The sequence below is a fragment of the Arachis stenosperma genome, chromosome 5 (genome assembly GCF_014773155.1).
Source record: "Arachis stenosperma cultivar V10309 chromosome 5, arast.V10309.gnm1.PFL2, whole genome shotgun sequence".
NCBI classification, from domain to species: Eukaryota; Viridiplantae; Streptophyta; class Magnoliopsida; order Fabales; family Fabaceae; genus Arachis; species Arachis stenosperma.
The window spans coordinates 136,500,626-136,527,486 of record NC_080381.1 but is presented as its reverse complement, the minus strand read 5'-3'; the positions used below and the strand labels follow the sequence as shown (position 1 = coordinate 136,527,486).

Genomic DNA, 26,861 nt, shown 5'->3' with positions numbered 1-26,861 from the left:
ATCTTTAATTCATTTAAAAATGTTTATATTAACTAAAGTTAACTTTACTTTTTTTAAGAAAAAATTAATTATTTTTTACAAAAAATTTTCTAGTAAAAAAATTTTTTTATTAAATTTTTTTATCAAAATATTCTTTAACAAATTATTTTTCTACCGATTAAATTGTATTTTTATAAAAAATATTCTTTAAAATTTTTTAAAGGTTAAATTATTTTTTCCTAAAATACTCTTCTATAATTTTTTAATTATTAAATTGTGATTTTACCAAAAATTTTATTAACAATTATTTTTGTACATTACTATTAATTTTTCGATATCAATATTTATTATTTTAACATTAAATTAAAAAAAAAATCTTAGCACTATTAATATATATAACAATTAATATTAATAAATAATTTATTTCATAAAATTATTGAAAATTATTAAAAACTTTATCAAAACTTAAAAATAAGTCGAAATGGATAAATTCTAAATTTAAAAAATTAACATCTCATTTTTTATATCTTTACAAAATAAGTTTCTTAATAATTAAAAAATTATTAAAGAATGTCATTAAAATTTTTTAAAAATACAATTTAATCAGTAAAAAAATATGTTAAAAGATATTTATTAACAAAATTTAATCAAAAATAAATAAAACTTTTGTTAAAGAATATTTTTATCAAAAATAATTTATTTTTTTAAAATTAAATAAAATTAATATTAGTTAACACAAAAAATTTAAAATAAATTAAAAAAATTTTAAATTACCAAAAATATTTTATAATAAAAAATTTATTTTAACATCTCTAAAAAATTAATAAAAAACAATTTACATATAAATATTTTCATCCAAAATTAATAATTTAAAATTATTAAATAATAATTTAATCAAACATATTAAATCATATATATCTGAAAGACAAATCCTATGTGAATTTTTAATTTTTAATAACTTTTTTTTTTTATTTTTTGTCTTTTTGAGTTTCTAGTTCTCCCACCCTCTGGCCCAGTCGCCCCTCTCATTCTCTCTGCCTCGGCGCCAATCGGCTCCTCCCCCTCCGTTGGCGCCGCCTCTTTGCGCCTCTGCATGTTGCCAACTCCGTCCATCTGCACCGTGCAGGTAGGCCCTTTCCATTACCTGTGTTTGTCTGCTTAGGATTTAGCACTTTAGTGTTTGTGTGTGATAATGGTGATGCTAGGGTTGACTGTGTTAAAGCAGTGACTGAATGACTCAATCCATTGTGCAAGTTGATGAATCAAGTAATGCCATATCAAAATCAGAACCTTCACTCCTGCCAATGAATTCAAACACCAGCACTTTGCCTTTCCCACAGTTTCCTGTACGCCACAATCATTTCTCTGTTGTAATCAAGGTATGCATGCCTGTGGAAAAGCTTGATATTTGTTTGCTACAAAAAAAATAATTTTGTATTAAAAAGGGGTGGATGCAGTTATCTCTACTTGCTTTCTATATAACTGAGCCTGTTTGTTTGTGCTTGTCAGGGAAACAAAACACATATTATTGTTATGAGTTATGAAGATCATTTTCAGGTCGGTGGACTTTGTTCATTTGCCTCTTCTACATATATGTTTTCATGGCTTCAGTCTTAACCTTTTGACCCACTTATCAGGTTATAGCCACTCAAATAGGAACCATGGGGACAATACTGCATGCCAGGTACCTATACCATTGGTTTTGTTTACATTTTGCTTGAGAAATGAAGTATATTTGAGTATATTTGTAAGTAATTAAGCCATGCCATTGTGTTCCTGGGATAAATTCATGGTACATGTTTGGTTGTAAACTGTGAAGTTCTCATTACTTTTTCCCCTATTTCTTTCACTACTGTCTCCTTATGTGGGTTCACTACACCACCCTTGAAGTTAAGGTTTGGTTGTTTGTGCATAATGTGTTGTTATGGAATTCTACTACAGATACTAGTATTCTATAATTAGATACAAGGAAGGTGATCTATCTTTTGGCGGAAAGTAATGCTTGTGTAGGATATGATAGGTCATTCTTTCAATGAAGTTTGTCTGTAATTAGAGACTGAGATTTTTTATACTAACAGAGTTTGCCGAAGATGGTGTCTTTAAGCACAATTTGGTTGGGATGATCTAGATAATACTCTCGACATAATGAATGGCCCTAATTACATTAAATTGTTTTTAAGTTTCAATATACTTCATTAAAAGTTAAAGATGTGTATGCAATTTTACTTTTTTGGGGGAAATTGGAACTTTCAAATTAAACAGCTACACACGAAAAAATTGTTGTGAGAACTACGACTTTAGAAAATTCCATTTTCTATTTTGCCAATTTGAATTAGGATTGTCTTGCACCTTTGAAATAAAACTGATGCTTCGCATTATCACATGTTTTTCCAATGCCAGGAAGGAAGGTGTGTCTATTAATCCAACGTTCAATGTTTCTGTTATATTTGGCAAACGGGATGAGGTAGGCTTTACCGTGATCGTCGCAATTATTTGTGCACCTTGATATTCTAAATGATGGTTGTCCTTATATGTTGCTAATTTCATTTGCTGCAGCCAATGTTGGCTGCATGTGCCCGATTGAGAAGATAAGGTAACAACTACTCTTCCTTGTTAGGAGAAACTTGGTCGAAATTGTACATCTTCTGTAGTGTTTCTCGGTATTGTAATTTCAGCCAAAAAAAAAGGTTCAACGTTCAGAATACAAAGATCCATGACAAGAGATGCTTTTAAGACATACTTGTGCTTGTGCAACTTAGCTAAATTATATTGACATATACCCTATTCCTGATTTGTAGTCTCGCTCGCTCCTCTAAGCCACTAGTGCTCTCGCTTGGTCTTAAACCATTCTAAGGTACATATACTGGTATATGCTTTTCTCTACTGAAGGTCCAAAATTGAAAAAGAAAAGAAAGAAATAATGAGCAATGCTAATTTCAATGTCATGCAGGAAACACTGAAAGGCATAATTTCCGCTGTGATCGACAATGGCCTGTGGTGATAAATTGCTCATGAAATGCCAAAATTATGAATTTGTTTTTGTTTTTTGCTGCTATTTTCTTTGTTGTAATTTAGCTATAAATGTGTTGAATATGGGTAAGCCGGATTGAAGTATATGATCATTTGATATGATTTGCAATTTGCAGTTACTGGATTTCATATCGATGGTCCCATCATAAAGACATAAACTTTTCGTTTTTGAAGTGGTATTGGATGAAAGTAAGCAAAGAAAATTGAGATTTTATGCGAAATCCAAAAGCAAATTAAATACGTAGAACATGAAATTGTAATAAGTTTAAATAATAAAATCAATTGACTTATTTAAAATCATAATCTATTAAGAATTAAATCGAAATTTCAACTGACTATGAATAGAATAAATTCTTTCCCGTTTTTAATCCAACTAATGAAATTTATTAAAATTGAGTAAATTACTAAAAATTGCATCTCAGATTTAAACGTCTAAGAAATAACTTACAAATAGAAAATGAAAAAAAAATGCTATAAATTTTTTTTAAAACTTTAATAAAAGTGCCCAAAGAAAATCTAAGAAGCTGATGCTAATGTGGCATCCATAGTTGAGGTTTAAGCACACATAAGGTAACAAATTTAAGGGAAAAAATCTATAAGTGAAAAAGAAAATACAAATGGACTCTGTTATAGTTTTCATCTTTAAAAATCAAAATTACATAGCATCATATTTAGATTTCTGCAATAGGCATTAAAAGATATATAGAAGAGGGTTATCAAGCACACACCTCTTCCACAGGCCAAATCTCTTTGCAGTTTCAATTCATCCCACAACATCTATGTTCCCTGTTTTATTTGTAGCTCTATTATACATATAATAAATTAATCAAATCAATTAGTTATAATTGATTTAATCTAATTTAACGAATAAAAGAAATTAAATCAAAAAATACGCTCAAAACTCAAAAGCATGCTATGCAGCTTTATCATTAAATATAGAAACCCGATTATAACATACACTAAACAAGCTACTTAACATTAAAAGGGGAACGAAGGAAAAACAAGAAACTGAGCAATTAGAACTCAATCAGAATCTATACTACAAATCACAGCATCACACCAGCAAGAAGACAGTATCAACAACGCAAAAGAGAAAACATATACAATGCGTTAGGCAAAATTTGTGCAGGTAGGCGCCCACTTAGGCACAACATGGAGCTGTTTGATTAATCTCTCAAGAAGTCTATCTGGCTTTAGCAGACAATGAGAGCAATTATACGGAAGCGAGGTGAAGGCAACAGTGGAACCGGTGGTCTTCCCATTGATGATTGGACTGAAAGGGGAGAAAAATGAAAATATTCGAAAATAATGTATATAGTGCTAAGTCTTTTCACTTGAATTAGAAAAACTGAAAAAGTACTAGGGAACTGTACCATGGGATGCTAAAACTTATCTAAAATTATTTAAAAGAAATATCTAGTAGTTCAACAAAATACATTTGAATTAAAAGTAAAATTCAAATAAAGCAGCATCGAATAAATAAAGAAGCATCCGATTAATCAATAAAAAAGCATGCTCTTAACCAGTAAAGTCTGATTTATAAATGAAGTAAATGTGAATTGAATTTTTTTTGTGTGTTCCAAAACATAAGAATTCATTCAAGAAAATATTATTAAAGAAAATGAATTCTTAAGCTTTCCAAACAAGCTCAAATTAAAGAAAAAGAAACACCCAAATAAACGAAACATTCATTTTTGAAACTGGTAAAACTAATAAGAAAAATCTACTTTCTTCTTGGCTGGTTCTACTATGGGGAAAGTATAATGTGGTCCTCTAAGGACCAGGATAGTTTATAAAATTTTAAGAAGTTTGTTGGTTCATTTTTAATATGACAATTCATCATAAACTTCTATTGTCACATAACCACAATTTGTGCCCCACACAAATGCTTGAACCGAAAACTTTTTTTTGTCATCTACAAGAGTCCCCAAAAACCCAAATCATATCATGTAGCAATATTTATATTTTGTTAAAATTTAAAAATATTGTTGTAGTCAAATTTGTTAAAAATATATTATTATATAACACAATTTTTTTATTCAAATACTTGCAAACATACATTTTATTTTAAAATGTTATATACAAGATGATTGTACTTTCCATAATTGAATTAAATTTTATTCAAATTGAGAGGTCATTATGCTGTATTTAGTGATTGACTCAGAAAATTTTAAGAATAAAAAAAATTATATATATTAAAATAAATTTTTGTTGAATATTATTAATTATATTAAAAATATAATAGAGATATAAAAATTAAAAAGAGTTCAGGAATAATTTTATTATTAAAATATTATTTATTATATATAATTTATAAAAAATATCTTTTATTTTTAAAATTTGAACTTAAAAATATTTTAATTAAATTATAAATAACTTATTATCCTAACTAATGTTGCTTTTATTTATTTTTATACACACCTAATAATAAAAGACTGAATCACTTAATACATTAGCACCTAATGATACACTAATATTTATAATTTAAAACTAAAATTATATATAAATATCAGAAAAATTAAACCTGTATATAAAAAATATATTTATATAAAATAATACAAACTTAATTTATAATTTTTTTCTTACTTTCTTTTTAAAATAATTTAAATTTATATATTTTTAATTTAATTTTAACATGATATCATATTAAAGACTTTATACATATGTTTAATTATGTTTTATAATTAAAATATTTTTTCATATTTTGTCTTTTAGTTTAATTATTTTACTCTATTTTATTACTTCTTTGTTTTTGAAATAAAAACTTATTTAAATGTCGTATAGATATAAATTATTCGTTAATAAGTATTCTAATAATTTCTTACGGAAAATAAATTATTGACAAAAAAATAAGATCTTTTTTTATTTTTTAGTGATATTTAAATGTGAGTTTCAAAAAGAGACTTGAGGGATAAAAAATAATTTAACTATCACTAGATTAGACTATTTCTTTACTCTACCTTAAACATAATGAATCCTAAAACATGCCCCTTAAATAATTGTTATATGTTTTGGCCGAAATTAATATTTTGCTGAAATAATGTATATAATAAAAGATTATTATTATTATTATTATTATTATTGATGACACTTTGCTGGTGAGTTTTTTTTTTTTTTTATGCTTTGCTTTGTGACAAATAAGCTATTAACGTAACAAATTTTTTTTCGGTAAAAACAAAATATTTTTTATTGGTGTCCAATATAGTTTTATATATAGAGCTGAAATTGTAGTTCTCTATATGAATGTTCATTAAAAGCCCAAATTGCAAAAAGCCCATACACCTAATCCTCCTCTAATTACAACCAAATAAAAAAGTTTTTATTAATGATCTATGCCTCTTTGTAATTATTATAAATTTTGGGTGAGAATATAAATTCACATTCTACTTGTACGGATTACACAATAGCCACACATTTGGAATCATTATAAAGTGTCCTTTAAGGACCACTTTATAATTTCACCACCATAGCCAAATCACAAGAAACATGCAAATAATCAGAAAAGAAACGTCCATAATATCCATTATATTTATATAAAATATTAGAAATTAGTTCTTCTACTTTATTTTTACTGTTCTTGTATGTGGTGAATAGTAACAAAATTTTACTTTATACTAATCTTGATGGCAATACCAAAAAAATAATTGTATAGTTAATATTTGCTATTTTATTATATATGACATGGTAGGTAAAAAAAACTATTTTATTATATATGACATGGTAGGTAAAAATAAAAAAAACAAATGTAAAATGTGTGTCAATATATATTTTATTACTATTTTTTTATTATTTTTTTACTCCCTCTTTTATTGGAGTTAAAAACTTGCTATAATTAACTATAAAAATAATAGCAAGTTATATAAAAATAAAATCACATGTAAAAAAATAAAATTAAAACTGAGATTTTATACCACACACAAATACAATGTTAAATACAAATTTAATAATAAAATAGAGTAGTAAAAAGATAAAAAAAAATAACGGGAAAGAATATATGCAGTTGGTGTTTAGATGGAACATTGTTTTTAAAATGGTGGTAGAGGGTCAATGCTTCTAGCAGATGGAACCTTGCCATGAAAATAGTAGTGGAGGATCAGTATTTCAAGTAAAAACAGGAAATATTTTTTTACGGAAGTGATAGAATAATAATTTATTAAAGAGGAGAACTCATATATTTTTACTCTTTAAAAAAATTGTGAATTAACTTTTTGGAAGTTAAAAACTTTTTTTAAAATTATACCAAACACGCGTATTGTGATTTTTTACAATTCAAAAGTGAACAAAAATAGCTTCTACTACTTTCCAAACCCGTTGAGTAAATTTCGGAATGTTTTTATAGATATTATAACCTGGTTTTTGTCGCAAACTCCGTTTCCTTTTTTTATTTTTTTATTTTTTAACAGTGAATTAGTGTCTTAGTGACAAAGCTGCTTTTTTATTTTTTTTAATAGGATGAAAATCTATACACTACCCTCATTCCCCAAAAAAATTAACGCAATCGGCCCTGGAATTAGATAAAAAATATATATTTTCAACCTTATTATTATGATTTGCTGCAAATACCAAAATAAGAAATCAAAACATCTAACCCTTTTTTCATGCTTTTATAATGTTCTCAAATTCAAAAGATTCTAACTCCACTATAAAAATAGCTTTTAAAAACAAAACCAAATTTGGATCCAAAATTTTGACTCGCAAGTCGCAAACATGCCTTAACACAGATCAAAATGGCTGAATTTGTATCCATAATGACCTATAGATCATAATCATAACTAACATGAGCTAAAACACCGAAACAATCCCAGAATTAAACAAAACTTAGGTAAAAGAGAAACTTGAGTAAAAGGCTTTACCTCTAAGAACAGCATCACAGCCAAAAGTCTATCGAGACGCCAGCCACTGTCATAACTAAACAAACTAACAAAAAGAGACCGCATAGTAGAAACTTCAACTTTCCAACAGAAAGTGACGCCTTGATTCTAAAAAACAACAAAGATGTTTGAAAAGTAACTAAGTTTATGGGATAACAACAAAATTATAATAAAATAAAATAAATATATATAGACTATGATTGCTTGAAGATTATTAGTGAGTTCATTAGGAAAATCCATATATAAAATTAAGTGTAGGAATTAACAGAAGTTACTTATGGGTTCTCTCAAGAGACTCTCTTGATACAATATTGCCTGAAGATGAAGTATAACAACTTTGACAAATCAAGGGGAATCGCTCCATGGATTCATCAACTATTCTTTTAATTCTTTTTGCAAAGTTTGATTTTTCTCTTCTTAACAATTAGAAGGTAGAGCAAGAGGGTATACCTAATGCAAAGAAATATAATATCATTTCTTTTAAATGACTATTGAATGAAAAGAAATAAGTTGTAAAGCATATAGAATACATCGAGTATTTGGGCCTTTTAGATATGAATTTATACTATCATGATTTCTTTTAATAAATAAGGATTTAACTTTGTGAGAAAGAAAACAAATATAAGAGTATTTATATTTGTGCATTTTGAATTTTTGATATTATTACACAAAAGACATTTCTCCCTTCCAACATGCAACAACATGAATTTTGGGTTTAGTCATTTATTTTCTTATTTCGAATTAATATTATCAAATTTAACAAAAGAATAGTATAATACACACCTATACATGATACCAAAAGAAAAAAAAAAAGAAAAAGAATAATAATAATATTAGAAATTCCAAAAAACTTATATGAAGTCTTTTAACATGTAATGAAAATATGGAACTTAGTAGTTCTGAATTTCTAAAATAAATGAAGCATTTTAGAACCACAAATTATCAATACAAATGTGTTGTTTGATTACCCTAATCAAATTCATAATTGATTAACTCTTGAGATTTTTTTTAGAACGCTCTTAATTTTTAGCTATTGTGCTATGCATGGCATTATCATTCGTTATTCTATGAACATACGAACCAACATAACTTAACTCAGTACCTTTGGCTCTTGGAAACGGTAACTTTGTGGTTGCAAGGTTTAGTGGTTGATTCAAAAGCCCATAGAAATGTTTCATTGGTATCACTTCTTCACTGGCACGCTCATATTAATAGTAATTAATCCATAATTTTCTTCATATCTAAATTCAACTTCCTAGATTAATAACATCTCCTGCAAAATTAACATCATAAAAAGGGATTAAAGTATGTAATGTCTTAAATTAAAAGTATAATGTATGTAAAGCCTAAAAATTAAATATAACAACATGGGAGAATACAATAGTGTCTCAGGTCAGACCTATTAGTCTATCCTCAGTATTTTATAAGATTATTTCAAAGATTCTGGTGCATCGACTGCAATATTTTATGAATGATATTATTAGCCTTAATCAGTGTGCTTTCCTAAAGGGTAGACTAATTTCTGATAATATTTTTGTGGCTCATGAATGTATGCATTATTTAAAAACCAAGAAATCTGGTTTGGTACATGAAATGGCCATTAAATCGGATATGAGTAAAGCCTATGATAGAGTGGAGTGGAAATTTCTATGGTTTATAATGGAGAAAATGGGCTTTGATGCTAGATGGATATTTTGGATTCGAGAACTTGTTACTACTGTTTCTTATTCTGTACTTGTGGAAGGACAACCTTATGGCTTCTTTAAGCCAACAAGGAGAATCCGTCAAGGAGATCCCTTGTCACCATACCTTTTTCTCTTTTGTGCAGAAGGACTTTCTTATCTGCTACACAGGGCAGAGCAAAACAGGCTCATACAAGGCATTCAGATTCATAGAAGAAGTCCAGCAGTTAGCCACCTTCTTTTTGCGGATGACTCAATACTATTTTGTAAAGCAACAGAGGAGGCATGCAATAATATCCTAGCTCTACTCTATGACTACGAAACAATCAGCGGATAAAAGGTTAATTTAAATAAATCAGCAATTTTCTTCAGCCAAAACACTCCTAATACTCTGAGACAGCATTTGGCAGAGGTGATTAACATCGAACATATAGGAGCTCAGGATAAATACCTTGGTCTACCATCAGTGATACAAAGATCCAAGAAAGCCACTTTTGGTGCAGTTATAAACAAGATCCGCCAAAGAGCCCAGACATGGAAGCGGCAACTATTATCAGCTGGGGGACGACATGTCCTAATCAAGGCAGTTGGAGAAGCTATTCCTGTGTACACCCTTTCCTGTTTTCGACCACCAGACTCACTCATAGATGATATCCACAGGATATTATCACAATTTTGATGGGGTCAGCGTGGTTCAGAGAGAAAGATGGCCTGGATCAGCTGGGACCATATGACGAGACCAAAAAAACAAGGAGGCTTGGGATTTAAGGACTTGAAGGCTCAGAATATGGCACTGCTAGGCAAACAATTCTGGCGTATTACTATTAATCCTAACTCATTGCTAGCTCGCATACTGAAAGGGAGATACTATAGATACTCAAACACATTACAAGCTGTAAAAGGTTACCAGCCGTCCTGGGGATGGCAGAGCTTATTAGAGGGGAGAAAAGTGGTGGAAAAAGGTTTGTGTTGGAGCATTGGCACAGGAGAGAATATTCGCATATGGCACGACCCTTGACTACCCCTTTATCCCTTTCAACTAAACAGTAACAGCAGTCTAATAACAGGAATTAATATGGTAAAGGATTTACTTACCGAGACGCGAAGATGGAACCAGGATTTGATCACTGAGTTGTTCCCTTCAGCAGTCAGGAACCGTATTCTCTCCCTCAGCATTAATGCGGATATAAAAATGAGTTTAATGTTTTTTGAACGTAAATTAAAATTATTATTAATAGAAAGTTTTACTCTTTTATAAGTATTATTACGAATGTACTATATGTATCTCTACCAAGACTAATCCTTATTGTCAATTCTTTGACTAATGAATTTAACTGAAAAATTTCTTGCAACTTCTTGCATCAACAATTCTTCACTAAAAATTAGAATATTTGTGTATGTGGAGGTAAATGAAAAAAATTTATATTTTTTTCTTTTATTAATAGAAAGTTTCACTCTTTTATAAGTATTATATTCTAATAAATACATACAATGGCACTAGAGCTTAAATTTTGTACAATTTTCTATAATAAATTGTTTGACCAATAACTTTAACATTTGTTCTAATTAAATTTAAAAAAAAAAACTCAACAATGGTTGATCTTAACATGATATTTATTTATTAGATCAAGCCTTGAAAACTTAACCATCAAATAAATTGAATTTGGAAAAAGGTATCAAACCAAAATTTTCAATCTTAATTAATTCAGACGCTGTTATATTATCTTATTTCAAATCAAATCTATTATTTTTGAAAAAACAACAGAAAAAATTATCTATTGCAGGTCTTGTCTTATTGCAGATTATGAGTTTATATATCAGTTATTTACCCGTTTTAAATATTACGCGATACAAATTTTGGATATGACTTTTTAGAACTGTTCACATTACAACATTTTATTTGTCTTCAGCGGTAGTTTTACTCTCTAAAATAAGCCATCTATCTTCAATGACAGTTCTGCTCTTTATAACAGACAAAAAGATCTAAAAAAGAGTTTTAAATAATTGGTAGGTGTTCCTACTTCCTACTATACAATGGCCTAAGTCGATCTAGTCCAAAGACTCTCTCAGCAACTATTGCGATTATTATCTCAACCTACAATTACCATTTTTTGTAAACGATCTTCAACTTACAAATTCCATTTTTTTAATCTTTTAGGATTAATAATTTCGCTTTTACAAATATCATTTATCTTTTCTCTTGTATTATCATTTTCACTTAATATTCCTAGTCTTTGTTAGTACTGCAAACAATTATAAACATCTTTTCGAACCTTTTCCTAAGTGTTTTATAAATAGATTAGGCTATTAAATGGTCTTTTTACGTCTTTTGTTATAATTATCGGTATATTCTTAAAAATTACATTACTTACCTCGATCTTTATTTAAATTCTTCTTATATCTTTTAACTTTTAAATATTACACTTAAATATTACATTTAATCTCAATATTTTAACTTACCAACATTTAGTTAATTATCTTAGTTCCTCAATATTTTAATTAACTCTATTTTACCTCTGTGATTTTATTAAATTATACTTTTTAAAATTTTTTTATGCCCTATTTTTTATTTTATTATTTAAAAAGTGTGGCGCTTAGCGTCTTTTGGGGCGTGAAAAAAGATGTTTAACAATATTTTTCAAGTTCAATGAAAGATACAAATTTAATATTAATTTTTGAAATTATTAGGCTTATATTTTAGTTTGTTTTGTTGTTAGGAATTGTTAGAAGATTTGATTTAGTTATTATTTATTTAGTAGTATTTTTAGGAATTTTAAATTAAATTAAATCTGATATAATCTAATAAGATCAAATCCGATTTAAATTAGTTATTATATATTTATAATTTTAAATTTAAATCAAATTTGATATAATCTAATATGATCAAATCTTATTTAAATTAAGTTATCTTATCTTTTAGGTTAGTCTTTTAGAGGTCTATTTAAATATTTTGAGACAATTTAGTGAATAAAATTCGTTAGTTACTTTATTCGCATTTTTATTGTGTGATTAAGTGAGGTGAGTGATTTGTTTATGAAAAAGATTGAAAGATCTAATACTAAAGTAATTATATTAGTATTTTTTTAATTTCCGTACATCTATTTTTTTATGACTTTTCATCCCTCTAATTTAGATCGTAAAAAATATTCTTTGAATTTCCAAAAATTTTTTAGTAACTTAAGTTACTAAGAACAATTTTTTTAAAAGTTTTAAAAAATTATTTATCTATCTTTTTATGTTTCTGTTATATTTTTGTGTGGTCTTTTTCTTATCTCTTTTATCCTTAATTTCTATTTTCTTATCATTGCTTGTACCTCAGACATGGGTGATATTGATGGATGGGCACACATTGATGAAGATTTGTTGCTAGAAATTTCAACACGGTTGTTTTCATACGATGATTATATCCAACTTGGATTGGTTTGCAAAGAATGGAGGTTGAAACTTCCAAAGATTCCCAATGCCAACAATGTTCCGTGGCTGCTAATACCTGAAGAAACAGAGAAGAATTGTTATGAAGACGAGGAGATCTATCATCTCATGCAATTACCTGTTGCAGGTCAAGAAATTCTTGATACTCACGGCCTTAAAGAGCGGGGAATCTACCATGTCATGCTGCCAAACATGCAGATGCAGAACTCTGTCATCCGTGGTTCTTCTCATGGATGGTTAATTATGGTATCCTTATCTGAAGGTACCCTGCTACTGTTAAATCCATTTACAAATGTTGAGTTTAGTCTTCCTCACATATCAACTTTTCCTAATGTAATTAAGTACGAGCCTGATAATCATGGAGACGAATACACTCTGTTGGATTTTCAAGACAGAAGTGAAACTTTTGATTGCGATTCGACTCATAAAATTCAACTTTTGAAGGTTGTTATAAATTCACCTCCTGACTGCAACAATCATAATTTTATGGCGGCTGCCATATATGGATTTCAACGTCGATTAGCCTTTTACAAGCCTAATGATATGAGATGGGTAGAGTTTCCAACTAGAAATACCGAGTTTGAAGATGTTATATTTTTTGGAGAGAAGATATATGCAGTAAACCATGCTGGCCAGTTATATGAATTTGATACAAAGACAAAATCAGGGCGGCTTGAGGGAGGAATCCATGAAGTCAGACCTCCATCTCGAGTTGACACAAGCACTTTAACGATTAAATATCTGATTGGATGTGCCAATGGAAGTTTATTAATGTTGGTAAGACATTTTCGCACTCCTTTGAATAGAAGACGCTTTGATGAAACTTACAAATTCGACATCTATGAACTGAAAAAAAATGGAAAGAAATGGTCAAGAGTTTATAATTTGGATGATTACATACTAATGATCGGATTTACTTCTTCTGTTCAAATACCGGCATCTTATCCAAAGACAGGAAATCAGATATTCTTCTCCGATAACATGATAGAGAAATCAATTGACTATGCTGCTGCTCAAGATCTTGGCGTCTTTAGTTTGGAAAACAGACGTTTTTATAGACTATTGTTAGATGTGAAGTTTTTTTGTCCTCCCCTTTGGTTGCTACCCTAATTCAGTCAGTTTTTATCTTTGGATTTTAATATATTCTTTTTCCAAGTCTTTGTTTAGATTATTTACTATTTATTTTAAATACTTGTTCTTCAAACTATTTTAGTGTTATGATTTTGATTTAAAGCAATAAATACTTATAAAATATAATTATATACATTAATGTTTATGTAGCTTACGTAAATTGGCCATGGATATTATGACTTGTGACATTCTCAAATTTCACATCCAAATCTCAAGAATAAACTAATGTAAATTATGAGACACATAACAGTAAGCTCTAGAGTGAATAAACTAATCCAATTTTAACTTATGTATTCGCTGAAACAGTGAAACCTTTGCTCAATATTTCCAACTTATTACAAAAGACTAAAAATAGATTTCAACAATATCCAAAGTGTGATGATGATCTCTTCTTTAAGATGAGGCAGAAATTGAGATCAGAGCATTGAGGTCAGCAAAGCACTCAGTTGGAAGGGCAAGGAAAGAATTCATGAGAAAATCATCAATTGGATAAATTTTTGCCACACCAACCAGCCCGCAATTCCCCTCTTCATCCAATCTCTTCCCTCTACCACTTTTCATGTCACCCTTCGATTCTTCAGATGTCAACACTGTCTTCATCATTAGTGGTGGAGCCATGTAGATACTCCCAGCAGAAAACAAGAACTTGGCCTTGAATTCAAAATCAACCTAGCTTGTTACAAAGATGATTGGCACAGTTAATAAATATCGTATCTAACAAGAATTTAAGTTCAATTCCCACTATTGATGTAAGAATTACTTTGCCATATATATAAAATTGTAGAGTTCAAAGACTAATCTCCTATGAGATTAAATTGATTACCTTGCCAGAGTCTTGGTTAATGGTTCCTTAGAATGCTTCTGGGACTATATCAATCTTTAAGAATGGGGGCAGTGGCAACCCAGAAACTTGGTTGTAGAATTAGTTAGTGGTGGAATATAGAGTGTCTTAAGGTCAAATGAAACAAGAAGCTCATTAATGTTATCTGTGGCCACCTTTGCAACAGAACCAGTTCCAATTCCACCTTGTGCATCATATTCAAAATCAGGGTACCTTGAAATGCCAAGCTTGCAAGCCCTTTGTGTCTTGAAACTAACAGTGTAAGACTCATCTTTTGAGGGTTTAATGGTGGTTGTGCTTGTAGTGGAGGATGTAGAAGAAAATATAATGCTGCTGCTTCTTCTTCCTCTTCTAAGATTTGGTTCCTTTGTGTAAAATTTGCATGGAATTGGTGCACTTAAGGAGTTCATTTTACAGCTCCTATGGTGTGTCTCTAACAGGAATTATTTTTCGAAAAAAATCCAAAATCTTATATGCCTCATCCTGAGGCCAATAAAAGAACAAGAGGCTGGGTTGGTCTGTGGCTGCGAATCTCTTATCTTCTTCACTTGGGGTCTTTCCTTTGTGCAATCAGTAGCCAACACTTGCAATTCGTTAATAGCATTGGAGTTAAGGAATTGCATCAATATATTTTTTATTTTTGAGTATAAATACAAATCTACACTACATGGCCTATGCCACCTCTATTCCCTGAAAAATGAAGGATCTTCCGAATAAACAGTTTCTTTTATTTTTCGGTAAATTAATAAACAGCTTTTACCATAAAACCATTCACTTGCCCATAACATGAACAAGATAACCAAAAAAAATCTTGACATTATATTTTGTAGTATCCACATGGGTCATACAAGATGCAATAGCATTTCAAGTTTTCAACCCTTGTCATGATAATCTTATATCCACAAGTTAATGATTGTTTCCTTTGAAAAGCAAAATATAATGTTATCCACACGTCTGCTCCAAGTTTTTTGGCATATAAATGTTTCATTATGTTTGAGAACATGAGAGGCGATAATGCCATGATATAGCATGGAATCATAATGAATAATCTTTTGTCCCTCTTTTTTATTAATCAACATCATTGTGCAACGTGGCAGGGATAAACCATTGCATAGTAACTTAGTTGTTCTCCTCATACTATAGGTATAGGGTCACTAAAAGGATTGGACAATAATGTGCCATGTTTTCAATGTCTCATTACCCAAAAATGTTGGGAAATTAAAGTTCCAATTGCTTTTGGCAAAGGAGACATTGAAGCTTTGAGGCGTTTCCCTGTCTCTCTCTGAAGAGTGTAGCAACAACATCATTAGTAGTGGATCTGTTATTGCCCGTTCTCATCATCAACACATACATAAATCCCAAGCATTCAAACTGTACTTTATAATCGTGGGGCGGCTCTTTTGGTTTTTGCTCTTTCATTCTCTTTTCTTATTGTTATAATTATTATTTTTTAGAGTATGAAAATCCATTGGTTCACTACTAAAAGAGAATAAGTATCGAATCTCTTGAACTAACTAAATATTGGTATTCCTTTTGTTATAATTTTGTAAATTAAAACTTAAAAGGAATTGATATATGATAGCATGATTTAAAGTACACAACTGCCAAAGAAGACAGCCTTTCATTTTATAATTTTTATACAAAAAGGAATTATTAACAGAACTTGATTAACCTTTCAATCGTGGCAAAACAAAAAATGCTATTGATTTAAATGCTATTACAAGTGATATTAGTGGGTTTTACTTTTTATCTATGGCTATAGAGGACTGGTAAAAAATTATTTTATAGAATATATTATTATTATTATTATTATTATTATTATTATTATTATTATGATCAACATTTACATAAGGAGGTCAAATTTCCTCAACATGGTGTTAAGTGGTATTGCATCCAGTTCAAAGTTCCTCCTAACATGGATTGGGATTCAATTTGTAACATTAAGCAAGGATCTTCGTAGAAAGTTTTATCTCTCACACAAAGTTGATCATTTGAGATGAAGCACTAATCTTAAACAAATATTGTTGAGGGACGTACTATAGTCTACACATAACTTTAAACCAAACATGCCATTTGGTAGTAACATTGTAGTACTTGGTGATTTTCACTATAATTTCGCGTGGATCTCCATGTCTCCATAAACTCTCTTTCTATATGACATTTTAGAGTGTACATAGCAATTGAGTAGAGAGAAATATTTAGGAGTTTGTAAAATTTATTATTTTTTATTATTATTTTTAATTATTAATCTAATTTTTTAATTTAATAATTTAATAATATATTTTTAGTCTATATTTTTGAATATTAATAATTAATTAATCAAAAATAATAAATTATATTAATTCTATATTATTTCTCATGGATAAAAGTTCTAATAAAGAATACTGAATGTACTCTACTTGTGGCACTTTAAATATTGTCTATAGAAAAATATTTTTGAATTTAGACTCGACAAATTATTCACCCTCTTAAGATTACAATTTGTCCTATATTATTCTATTGTGCATTTCAATAATTTTTTAATAATAAAAAATTGAAAAAATTTCACTTCTTTTTTTTTAGAGATATTAAAATGACATTCTCCTCCTCTCTATTTGTAAAATATATATTCTTTTTCTTTATAACTTTTAAAAAAATCATCTTTAATTCATTTAAAAATGTTTATATTAACTAAAGTTAACTTTACTTTTTTTAAGAAAAAATTAATTATTTTTTACAAAAATATTCTCTAGTAAAATTTTTTTTATTAAATTTTTTTTACCAAAATATTCTTTAACAAATTATTTTTCTACCGATTAATTTGTATTTTTATAAAAAATATTCTTTAAAATTTTTTAAAGGTTAAATTATTTTTTCCTAAAATACTCTTCTATAATTTTTTAATTATTAAATTGTGATTTTACCAAAAATTTTATTAACAATTATTTTTGTACATTACTATTAATTTTTCGATATCAATATTTATTATTTTAACATTAAATTAAAAAAAAATCTTAGCACTATTAATATATATAACAATTAATATTAATAAATAATTTATTTCATAAAATTATTGAAAATTATTAAAAACTTTATCAAAACTTAAAAATAAGTCGAAATGGATAAATTCTAAATTTAAAAAATTAACATCTCATTCTTTCATATCTTTACAAAATAAGTTTCTTAATAATTAAAAAATTATTAAAGAATGTCATTAAAATTTTTTTAAAAAATACAATTTAATCAGTAAAAAAATATGTTAAAAGATATTTTATTAAACAAAATTTAATCAAAAATAAATAAAACTTTTGTTAAAGAATATTTTTATCAAAAATAATTTATTTTTTTAAAATTAAATAAAATTAATATTAGTTAACACAACAAATTTAAAATAAATTAAAAAAAATTTAAATTACCAAAAAATATATATTTTATAAATAAAAAAATTTATTTTAACATCTCTAAAAAATTAACAAAATTTTCTCTAACAATTTACATATAAATATTTTCATACAAAATTAATAATTTAAAATTATTAAATAATAATTTAATCAAACATATTAAGGCCCAGTTTGGGTAAATAACTTAAATAAGTTCTTTTGGAAAAGGAACTTAAAACATAAGGACTTTTATTAATAACAGCTTATAAATAAGTTATTTTGTGTTTGGATTTTTAGTTATAAAAGTACTTATTTTAAAGTTGTAACGTTTGGATAAATAACTCAAAAGATAATTTTTTTTTACAAAAGAGAATGAATATTAAAATAACGATGATAACAAATACTTTCCAATATTGAATGTTGATTTTACATAACCTAATCACTAATATTGTGTATGATATGGTAGGTGAAAATAAAAAATAAATATAAAATGTGTGTCATACTCCTATTAGAACTCTCTTCTCCTTTATTGAGGTGAAGAACTTGTTATAATTAACTATGAAAATAATAATAAGCTATAAAATTACATATGAAAAAAATAAAATTAAAACTGAAATTTTATACCACACTTGAATACAAATTTAATAATAAAAAATAGTGATAAAATGATAAAAAAAATTATTTATAAGGAATATATGCAGTAAGTTGTTCAGATGTAATATTGTCTGAAAATGTGGTGGAGGATCAATACTTCCATCAAATGTTTCATTAAGTAAAAATGATGAGACTTGGAACATTGCGTGAGAACGATGATGGAAGGCCAATGCTTCTAGCAGACCTTGTGTGAAAATGGTGATGGAGGGTCATTATTTTTCATAGAGTCAAGAAGAAAAGTAGATTTTTTGTTTTAAAATTAATTTTTTTTAAGTGAAAGACAAATCCTATGTGAATTTTTAATTTTTAATAACTTTTTTTTTTTATTTTTTGTCTTTTTGAGTTTCTAGTTCTCCCACCCTCTGGCCCAGTCGCCCCTCTCATTCTCTCTGCCTCGGCGCCAATCGGCTCCTCCCCCTCCGTTGGCGCCGCCTCTCTGCGCCTCTGCATGTTGCCAACTCCGTGCATCTGCACCGTGCAGGTAGGCCCTTTCCATTACCTGTGTTTGTCTGCTTAGGGTTTAGTACTTTAGTGTTTGTGTGTGATAATGGTGATGCTAGGGTTGACTGTGTTAAAGCAGTGACTGAATGACTCAATCCATTGTGCAAGTTGATGAATCAAGTAGTGCCATATCAAAATCAGAACCTTCACTTCTGCCAATGAATTCAAACACCAGCACTTTGCCTTTCCCACAGTTTCCTGTACGCCACAATCATTTATCTGTTGTAATCAAGGTATGCATGCCTGTGGAAAAGCTTGATATTTGTTTGATACAAAAAAATAATTTTGTATTAAAAAGGGGGTGGATGCAATTATCTCTACTTGCTTTCTATATAACTGAGCCTGTTTATTTGTGCTTGTCAGGGAAACAAAACACAGATTATTGTTATGAGTTATGAAGACCATTTTCAGGTAGGTGGACTTTGTTCATTTTGCCTCTTCTACATATATGTTTTCATGGCTTCAGTCTTAACCTTTTGACCCACTTATCAGGTTATAGCCACTCAAATAGGAACCATGGGGACAATACTGCATGCCAGGTACCTATACCATTGGTTTTGTTTACATTTTGCTTGAGAAATGAAGTATATTTGAGTATATTTGTAAGTAATTAAGCCATGCCATTGTGTTCCTGGGATAAATTCATGGTACATGTTTGGTTGTAAACTGTGAAGTTCTCATTACTTTTTCCCCTATTTCTTTCACTACTGTCTCCTTATGTGGGTTCATGGAAATTCACTACACCACCCCTTGAAGTTAAGGTTTGGTTGTTTGTGCATAATGTGTTGTTATGGAATTCTAATATAGATACTAGTATTCTATAATTAGATACAAGGAAGGTGATCTATCTTTTGGCGGAAAGTAATGATTGTGTAGGATATGATAGGTCATTCTTTCAATGAAGTTTGTCTGTAATTAGAGACTGAGATTTTTTATACTAACAGAGTTTGCCGAAGACGGTGTCTTTAAGGTTAATTTGGTTGGGATGACCTAGATAATACTCTCGGCATAATGAATGGCTTAATTACATTAAATTGTTTTTAAGTTTCAATATACTTCATTAAAAGTTAAAGATGTGTATGCAATTTTACTTTTTCGGGGAAATTGGAACTTTCAAATTAAACAGCTACACGAAAAAATTGTTGTGAGAACTACGACTTTAGAAAATTCCATTTTCTATTTTGCCAACTTGAATTAGGATTGTCTTGCACTTTCTAAAAAAGTGATGCTTTGCATTATCACATGTTTTTCCAATGCCAGGAAGGAAGGTGTGTCTATTAATCCAACGTTCAATGTTTCTGTTATATTTGGCAAACGGGATGAGGTAGGCTTTCCTGTCGCAATTATTTGTTCACGTTGATATTCTAAATGATGGTTGTCCTTATATTTTGCTAACTTCATTTGCTGCAGCCAATGTTGGCTGCGTGTGCCCGTCAACTGATTGAGAAGATAAGGTAACTACTCTTCCTTGTTAGGAGAAACTTGTTGAAATTGCACATCTTCTGTAGTGTTTCCGGTATTGTAATTTCAGCCAAAAAACGTTCGACGTTCAGAATACAAAGATCCATTACAAGAGATGCTTTTAAGACATACTTGTGCTTGTGCAACTTAGCTAAATTATATTGATATATACCCTATTCCTAATTTGTAGTCTCTCTGGCTCCTCTAAGCCACTGGTGCTCTCGCTTGGTCTTAAAGACCATTCTAAGGTACATACACTGGTATATGCTTTTCTCTACTGAAGGTCCAAAATTGAAAAAGAAAAGAAAGAAATACCGAGCAATGCTACTTTCAATGTCATGCAGGAAACACTTAAAGGCATCATTTCGGCTGTGATGGACAATGGCCTTTGGTGACAAATTGCTCATGAAATGCCAAATTATGAATCTGTTTTTGTTTTTGTTTTTGTTTTTTTGCTGTTGTTTTTCTTTTTGTAATTTAGCTACGAATGTGCTTAATATGGGTATGCTGGATTCAAGTATTTGATCATTTGATATGTTTTACAAATTTGGACTAATTATACATGAAATGAGTGAAAGCAGTTACTGGATTTTATATCGATGGTCCCATCATAAACTTTTCGTTGATAATCTCAACCGAAAAAGCAAATTAAGTACTAAAACATGGCATTATAACAAGTTTAATAATAAAATCAAATAATAAAATTAATTTATTTATTTAAAATCATAATATCAAAAAATTTTAAGAGGTAAATCGAGATTTTAACAGTTATGAATAAAATAGATTCTTTTCCATTTTTAATTCAACTAATGAAATTTATTAAAATTGAGTAAATTACCAAAAATTGCTTCTCAAAGATTTAAATAGAAGAAGCTATGATGACAAACAATAATGCTAATGTGGCATCTATAGTTGAGGTTTAAGAGGGAAAAAATCTATAAGTTAAAAATAAAAATTACTTAGCATCATATTTAGATTTCTGCAATAGGCATTAAAATATATATATATAGAAGAGGGTTATCAAGCACACACCTCTTCCATAGGCCAAATCTCTTTCAGTTTCAATTCATCCCACAACATCTATGTTCCTTGTTTTATTTGTAGCTCTATTATACATATAATAAATTAATCAAATCAATTAGTTATAATTGATTTGCTAATAGATCTGATTTAATAAATAAAAGAAATTAAATCAGAAAATACGCTCAAAACTCAAAAGCATGCCATGCAGCTTTATCATTAAGTATAGAAACCCGATTATAACATACACTTAACAAGCTACTTAACATTAAAAGGGAATGAAGGAAAAACAAGAAACTGAGCAATTAGAACTCAATCAGAATCTATACTACAAATCACAGCATCACACCAGCATAAAGACAGTATCAACAACGCAAAAGAGAAAACATATACAATGCGTTAGGCAAAATTTGTGCAGGTATGCGCCCACTTAGGCACAACATGGAGCTGTTTGATTAATCTCTCAAGAAGTCTATCTGGTTTTAGCAGACAAGTGATGATCTCAAAGATGTAGGGAGTTGTGTGCACGACGACCAGCGGATGATTGACTCAGTCACCACAAGATCTAGTTGCTCGCAATCGCCAAGTCCAATTGTCCGGTTTCTCTTGTTGTGGATTCCCATTACCCGTTGTCCATTCACTCCACCTGCCCTTTTAGTCTCTGCAGGCTTCCGGTTCGATTCTTTAACATCAAGTCCGACGATGCAAGGGGGAGACTCCGATAGAAGAAGCAAATTTCCCAAGCTTGCTTCTGGAATAAATCGCGAACATAATCAGACTGGAGTATCTAAGAAAAAGTAAATAAAGTTAAACCAAAAACATTTACACATACCTCCAGCAAGCGTATCTATTGCAGCTGTGTTAGTTGAGCGCTCCAATTTACAGCTCTTTTGCTCAACAACGGAACCGGGACTAATAAATGAAAAGCTGAGCATTGATTGAACAGGAGAAGAAAATTCCACGCCTTCGGAATCTTTGGTGCTCTGAAATGAAAACCCACCAGAAACCAAACAAGGAGTAACTGGTTCCACGAGAAACGACGAAAATGATGATCTGCATGTGAATGTAGGTGATTGAGCATCGCAAGTAGGCGAACCAGCACCAAAGCTGATATCCTGACTCCTGGACATAAAAGAGGCAGAGAATGAGCCACCACCAACATCCCATTCTTCACAACTTCCGGTTTTATGCTCACTTAGTTGTTCAGGATCTGTTTGATTGCTTTCCATCCAGCAATGATCTATGAAGGGGAAGTTCATAAGAGCATCAGAAAATATATTATTTGATTTCTTTCTCATTTTGTGTCTTATTCTTCTTCCTGTGCTTTTTATCGCTTGGGAGTGGTTCGCGAGGGTTAAAACATATTAAATAAGAACTACAATCCATCTAATTAACTTGTGTTCGATAAAGAATAATAGAAAGAGTGTAAGATGTAATTGTAATTACAACACAGCAATACTTTAAAATGTTTTCTTTAGTGCAGTTACCTAATCCACTAAAAATATTTTCCCTGAATATCATCAAAACAAGAAGCACACGACCTTTGAAAAAAAAAAAGCCAACAAATAACATATGACATCATTTGCTCTTCATGTAACCAATTGATGAGTTAGAGATATCAAAAACAAAACTCTTACGCTTCATGGTGGTAAAATATTACAACATTGAAAAAGAGAAATCTGGGGGAATGCCTAAGAAAACATGCTGAGTATTTATAAATGCACAAGGTGATATTTATATCCTTCAAATATTAGGTAAAAGAAAAGAGACGGCGAAGGTTTGCGGGAGTTATGTGATACATATATGGTAAATGTATGCCTCTTCACATTCAATTTTGAGTAATAGTATCATCTTGGTAGATTTGTGATCATCCTACTTGTCTAAATTCTAAAATGCTCTCTTACTACTTCAATAACAAATCTAAACAAAACAGCTTCACTAGATTCACATTAACAGCCCAAGGAAAGAAAAAGTTACCTAAAACCTCCTCGGCGGTAAGCCTTCGAGAAGGTTCTGTACAGAGCATTCCCCTGATCAAATCCTTCGCTGACTGAGAAATGTGGTCCCAAGGATCGGAAGGAAACCTTAGCGCAGCCGCCTTAACAGCATCGAATATCTGGGATTTGGTCTTCCCCCAAAATGGAGGCATCCCACTTAATAGAATGTAAAGAATAACCCCTGCACTCCACACATCAGCAGCCTGGTTATATGAACCTGCCAATACCTCAGGAGCGATATAGAACGGACTCCCAACTAGCCCATGCAAACTTTGTCCTGCTTAAACAAAGCGCAACATCTTAAGATAAATATCACATATTGTTTTTTTCCGCTTGAGCAAAAGAAGACTAATAATCTGCAAGGATGGAAGTACCAGGTTTGATGTAGGTTGCGAGCCCAAAATCGGCCAATTTGATTGGAGATGATGATGCTCTAGTAGCAAGGAGAATATTCTCGGGCTTCAAATCTCTATGAACAACACCATTTTCATGGCAATACAAAACCACCTTCATAAGGTGCCTAAAGATAACCCTGGCTTCAGATTCAGAAAACTGCCCGTGCTTCTCTAACCTGTGGAACAGCTCCCCTCCAGCACAAAGCTCCATCACCAAATGAACAAAATCATCTTCTTCATAAACAGCTTTGAGATCGACGACATTCGGGTGCCCAGACAACCTAGCCATGATCTCGATCTCAAGCTTCACGCTTCGCAGATCCTCTGACGTAACCAACCTATCCTTAGCAATTGATTTGCAAGCCAAAAGCTCTCCTGTCAGCTTATCAGAACAAGCTCTGATGACACCAAATTGTCCCCAGCCTAACTGTTCCCCAAGAACATATCGATCTTTCAAATTAGCAGTATGATTTGTGTCTAATATGGTTTCGGTCAAGCCTGCTACTTTGTAACACTTGTATGAAGTAGAAGGCTCATTGCTGCTATTGTTGTTACTCTTGGCAATAGCCATACCAAAACACAAATCCTCGCTCCTCAAAACAAAAGGTCAAAACCCAGAAGTGATAGTTGAAATTTCTAGTTCAGGATATTGAAACTACCCTTTTAACAAAAGAGTATTACCAAGCACAAAGGGGAAGCCTTTGATTTTCTTGCTGAGACAATCATACACCAAAAACCCTTTTTTCAAGCTTTAAAAGCCAAAATGTTTTGACAAAGAGACTCCGCGTAAGGCACACGATACCATGAACCTGAACCAGCGAGGACCACCTCTCTCTCCTTTTGAATTCAACCAGAGCAGTTGATCTGCAAAAGAAAAACCACGGCAATGATAATCAACCACTTCACAAAACAATGCTGAAATAGGGCAAGGTTCATTGAACAATTCAAACCACTGAGATCAAAAGTTGCAATAATTTCAATATTCTAGCTCCCCCTAGCTCACAATTTCAGCAAAATAAAAACTTTGAAACAGATTCTACCACACCCCAAGGTAGTAATCTAATCCCCTCCCCCCATCCCCCCTTCCAAAAAACAAAAATTGAAGCTGAATTTCCAGAAGAGACACACATGATCCTGTGAAAAACAAGACCCAAAGGAGAAAAGCAGCAAAACCCAGAAGCGAAAAACAACAAAAGACAAGAAGTGAAATCAGAATTCAGAGCTCGGTAAACAACCCCAGATCCACAGCAGAAACCAAAACCACTCACCAGTTTGAGAGAGCGGTGTCCCCGTGCGTGTTACGTGTTGTGTGAGGATTGGGACAGAAACCCCCTCCCAACAACAACAACAACAACAGCTACAAACAGCGCTTACTTTGCTGAGACTGCTTTGTTTTCATGTGTGTTTTCAAATTCACCAAAAGCCTTTTTCTCAACGATGCCAACACCTACCACTAATTATTATTATTCTATTAACAACTAAATAAATCTTTTTGCTTCATTCATTTCCTCTATAGCTTCTCTTATTTTATTTATTTATAAAATCATTATCCAGCCATTTAAGTATTTTATATACCCAATATACTTACAATATTAATATATATTATTTTAAACAAATAATTAATAAATTATACTATTTGAAAATAATCAATAATTAAAATAATCTCTTAATTTTTATTAACAAGTCAAATTAGTATCCAAATTTTCGTTAAATCAAATTTGCTAATATAAATCGCTTTTAATCCCAATCCAGTTTTTCATCTATATTCCATTGATCCCTATAAATTTAATTATGAAATATATCATACCATATTTTTCAAAATTCCAAAAATATTTGACTTTTAATATTTATTTCTTTCTAAACTCATCTACCGTCATCATTGTCATTCTCTTTGTCTCTCCATACCCGTCTATTCTCCTTAAATCCAAGGTCCACCACCACCTATTCTTCTCTCTGCTCTTGTGTATAATAAAACTCCTCCATGCATTTCTACAATTTCGGGATAGCTTTAGTTTGGTTAAATAAAAAAAAAAGTAGGACACTGGACACCTATGATGAGCTAATACTTGTGTATATAACCCTTTATTTAAATTTCAACAAAATTTTATAAAAAATAAGGAATTTGAGTTTAGTTATTATAAATAATAGGAATGTCAATAGGGCGGATGGACCGCGCCCCTAGAATTAATTTCCATCTCCGTCCCGTTTTTTGTCATGGAAAAATAATTGTCCTCATTCCTGTTTTTTAAGTTTCCCACATTCTTTGTGAGGCCACATTCCTCGTTTCTTTATGTTTAATTTTCATATGGAAATTATAATAAAAATATAAAAAAAATAAACTACAAAATATTATTACAAACACACAAACATATCTTATTTAATATTATAAGTCTAGAAATATAACATAGCAAATCATAGTCTATAAAATAAAATTTTCAATAATAGAATTAGGTTTTTCAATGAGTGAAATTACTAAAAAATTTCCTATATTAAAAATAAAGTAAGAAT

At 30.2% G+C, this 26,861-nt stretch overlaps 4 protein-coding genes and 1 pseudogene across 6 annotated transcripts; 3 read left to right on the top strand and 2 right to left on the bottom strand.

Annotated features, from left to right (window-relative positions):
• The first annotated feature begins 938 nt into the window (after nucleotides 1–938).
• Nucleotides 939–3,150, top strand: LOC130982535 (uncharacterized). Of its 2 annotated transcripts, none has more exons than XM_057906573.1 (8): nucleotides 939–1,105; nucleotides 1,205–1,358; nucleotides 1,489–1,536; nucleotides 1,617–1,663; nucleotides 2,380–2,443; nucleotides 2,536–2,572; nucleotides 2,778–2,833; nucleotides 2,930–3,150. In XM_057906573.1, exons 2-6 carry the CDS (start codon nucleotides 1,212–1,214, stop codon nucleotides 2,569–2,571), a joined length of 342 nt encoding a protein of 113 aa, XP_057762556.1. In that variant the 5' UTR covers nucleotides 939–1,105; nucleotides 1,205–1,211; the 3' UTR covers nucleotide 2,572; nucleotides 2,778–2,833; nucleotides 2,930–3,150. The 2 variants fall into 2 exon arrangements, with proteins under 2 accessions (XP_057762556.1, XP_057762555.1); XM_057906572.1 differs by having other exon boundaries at nucleotides 967–1,105; nucleotides 1,185–1,358.
• Nucleotides 3,151–12,883: 9,733 nt separating this feature from the next.
• Nucleotides 12,884–14,106, top strand: LOC130981479 (F-box/kelch-repeat protein At3g18720-like). The gene is made up of 2 exons (XM_057905071.1): nucleotides 12,884–13,771; nucleotides 13,946–14,106. Exons 1-2 carry the CDS (start codon nucleotides 12,884–12,886, stop codon nucleotides 14,102–14,104), a joined length of 1,047 nt encoding a protein of 348 aa, XP_057761054.1. The 3' UTR covers nucleotides 14,105–14,106.
• A 193-nt stretch (nucleotides 14,107–14,299) lies between these two features.
• On the bottom strand, nucleotides 14,300–15,588 carry LOC130983189 (uncharacterized; annotated as a pseudogene).
• A 3,704-nt stretch (nucleotides 15,589–19,292) lies between these two features.
• LOC130982245 (uncharacterized) lies at nucleotides 19,293–21,535 on the top strand. Of its 2 annotated transcripts, none has more exons than XM_057906159.1 (8): nucleotides 19,293–19,460; nucleotides 19,540–19,713; nucleotides 19,844–19,891; nucleotides 19,973–20,019; nucleotides 20,741–20,804; nucleotides 20,891–20,934; nucleotides 21,132–21,189; nucleotides 21,286–21,535. In XM_057906159.1, the coding sequence occupies exons 2-8, from the start codon at nucleotides 19,567–19,569 to the stop codon at nucleotides 21,334–21,336; spliced, it is 459 nt and encodes a 152-aa protein (XP_057762142.1). In that variant the 5' UTR covers nucleotides 19,293–19,460; nucleotides 19,540–19,566; the 3' UTR covers nucleotides 21,337–21,535. The 2 variants fall into 2 exon arrangements, with proteins under 2 accessions (XP_057762142.1, XP_057762141.1); XM_057906158.1 differs by having other exon boundaries at nucleotides 19,301–19,460; nucleotides 19,560–19,713.
• A 606-nt stretch (nucleotides 21,536–22,141) lies between these two features.
• LOC130982151 (calcium-dependent protein kinase 26) lies at nucleotides 22,142–25,848 on the bottom strand. Its single transcript, XM_057906027.1, has 5 exons — nucleotides 25,622–25,848; nucleotides 24,333–25,217; nucleotides 23,939–24,235; nucleotides 22,794–23,201; nucleotides 22,142–22,712 (listed from the first exon to the last, which is right to left on the bottom strand). The coding sequence occupies exons 2-5, from the start codon at nucleotides 24,922–24,924 to the stop codon at nucleotides 22,444–22,446; spliced, it is 1,566 nt and encodes a 521-aa protein (XP_057762010.1). The 5' UTR covers nucleotides 24,925–25,217; nucleotides 25,622–25,848; the 3' UTR covers nucleotides 22,142–22,443.
• Between the last annotated feature and the right edge of the window lie 1,013 nt (nucleotides 25,849–26,861).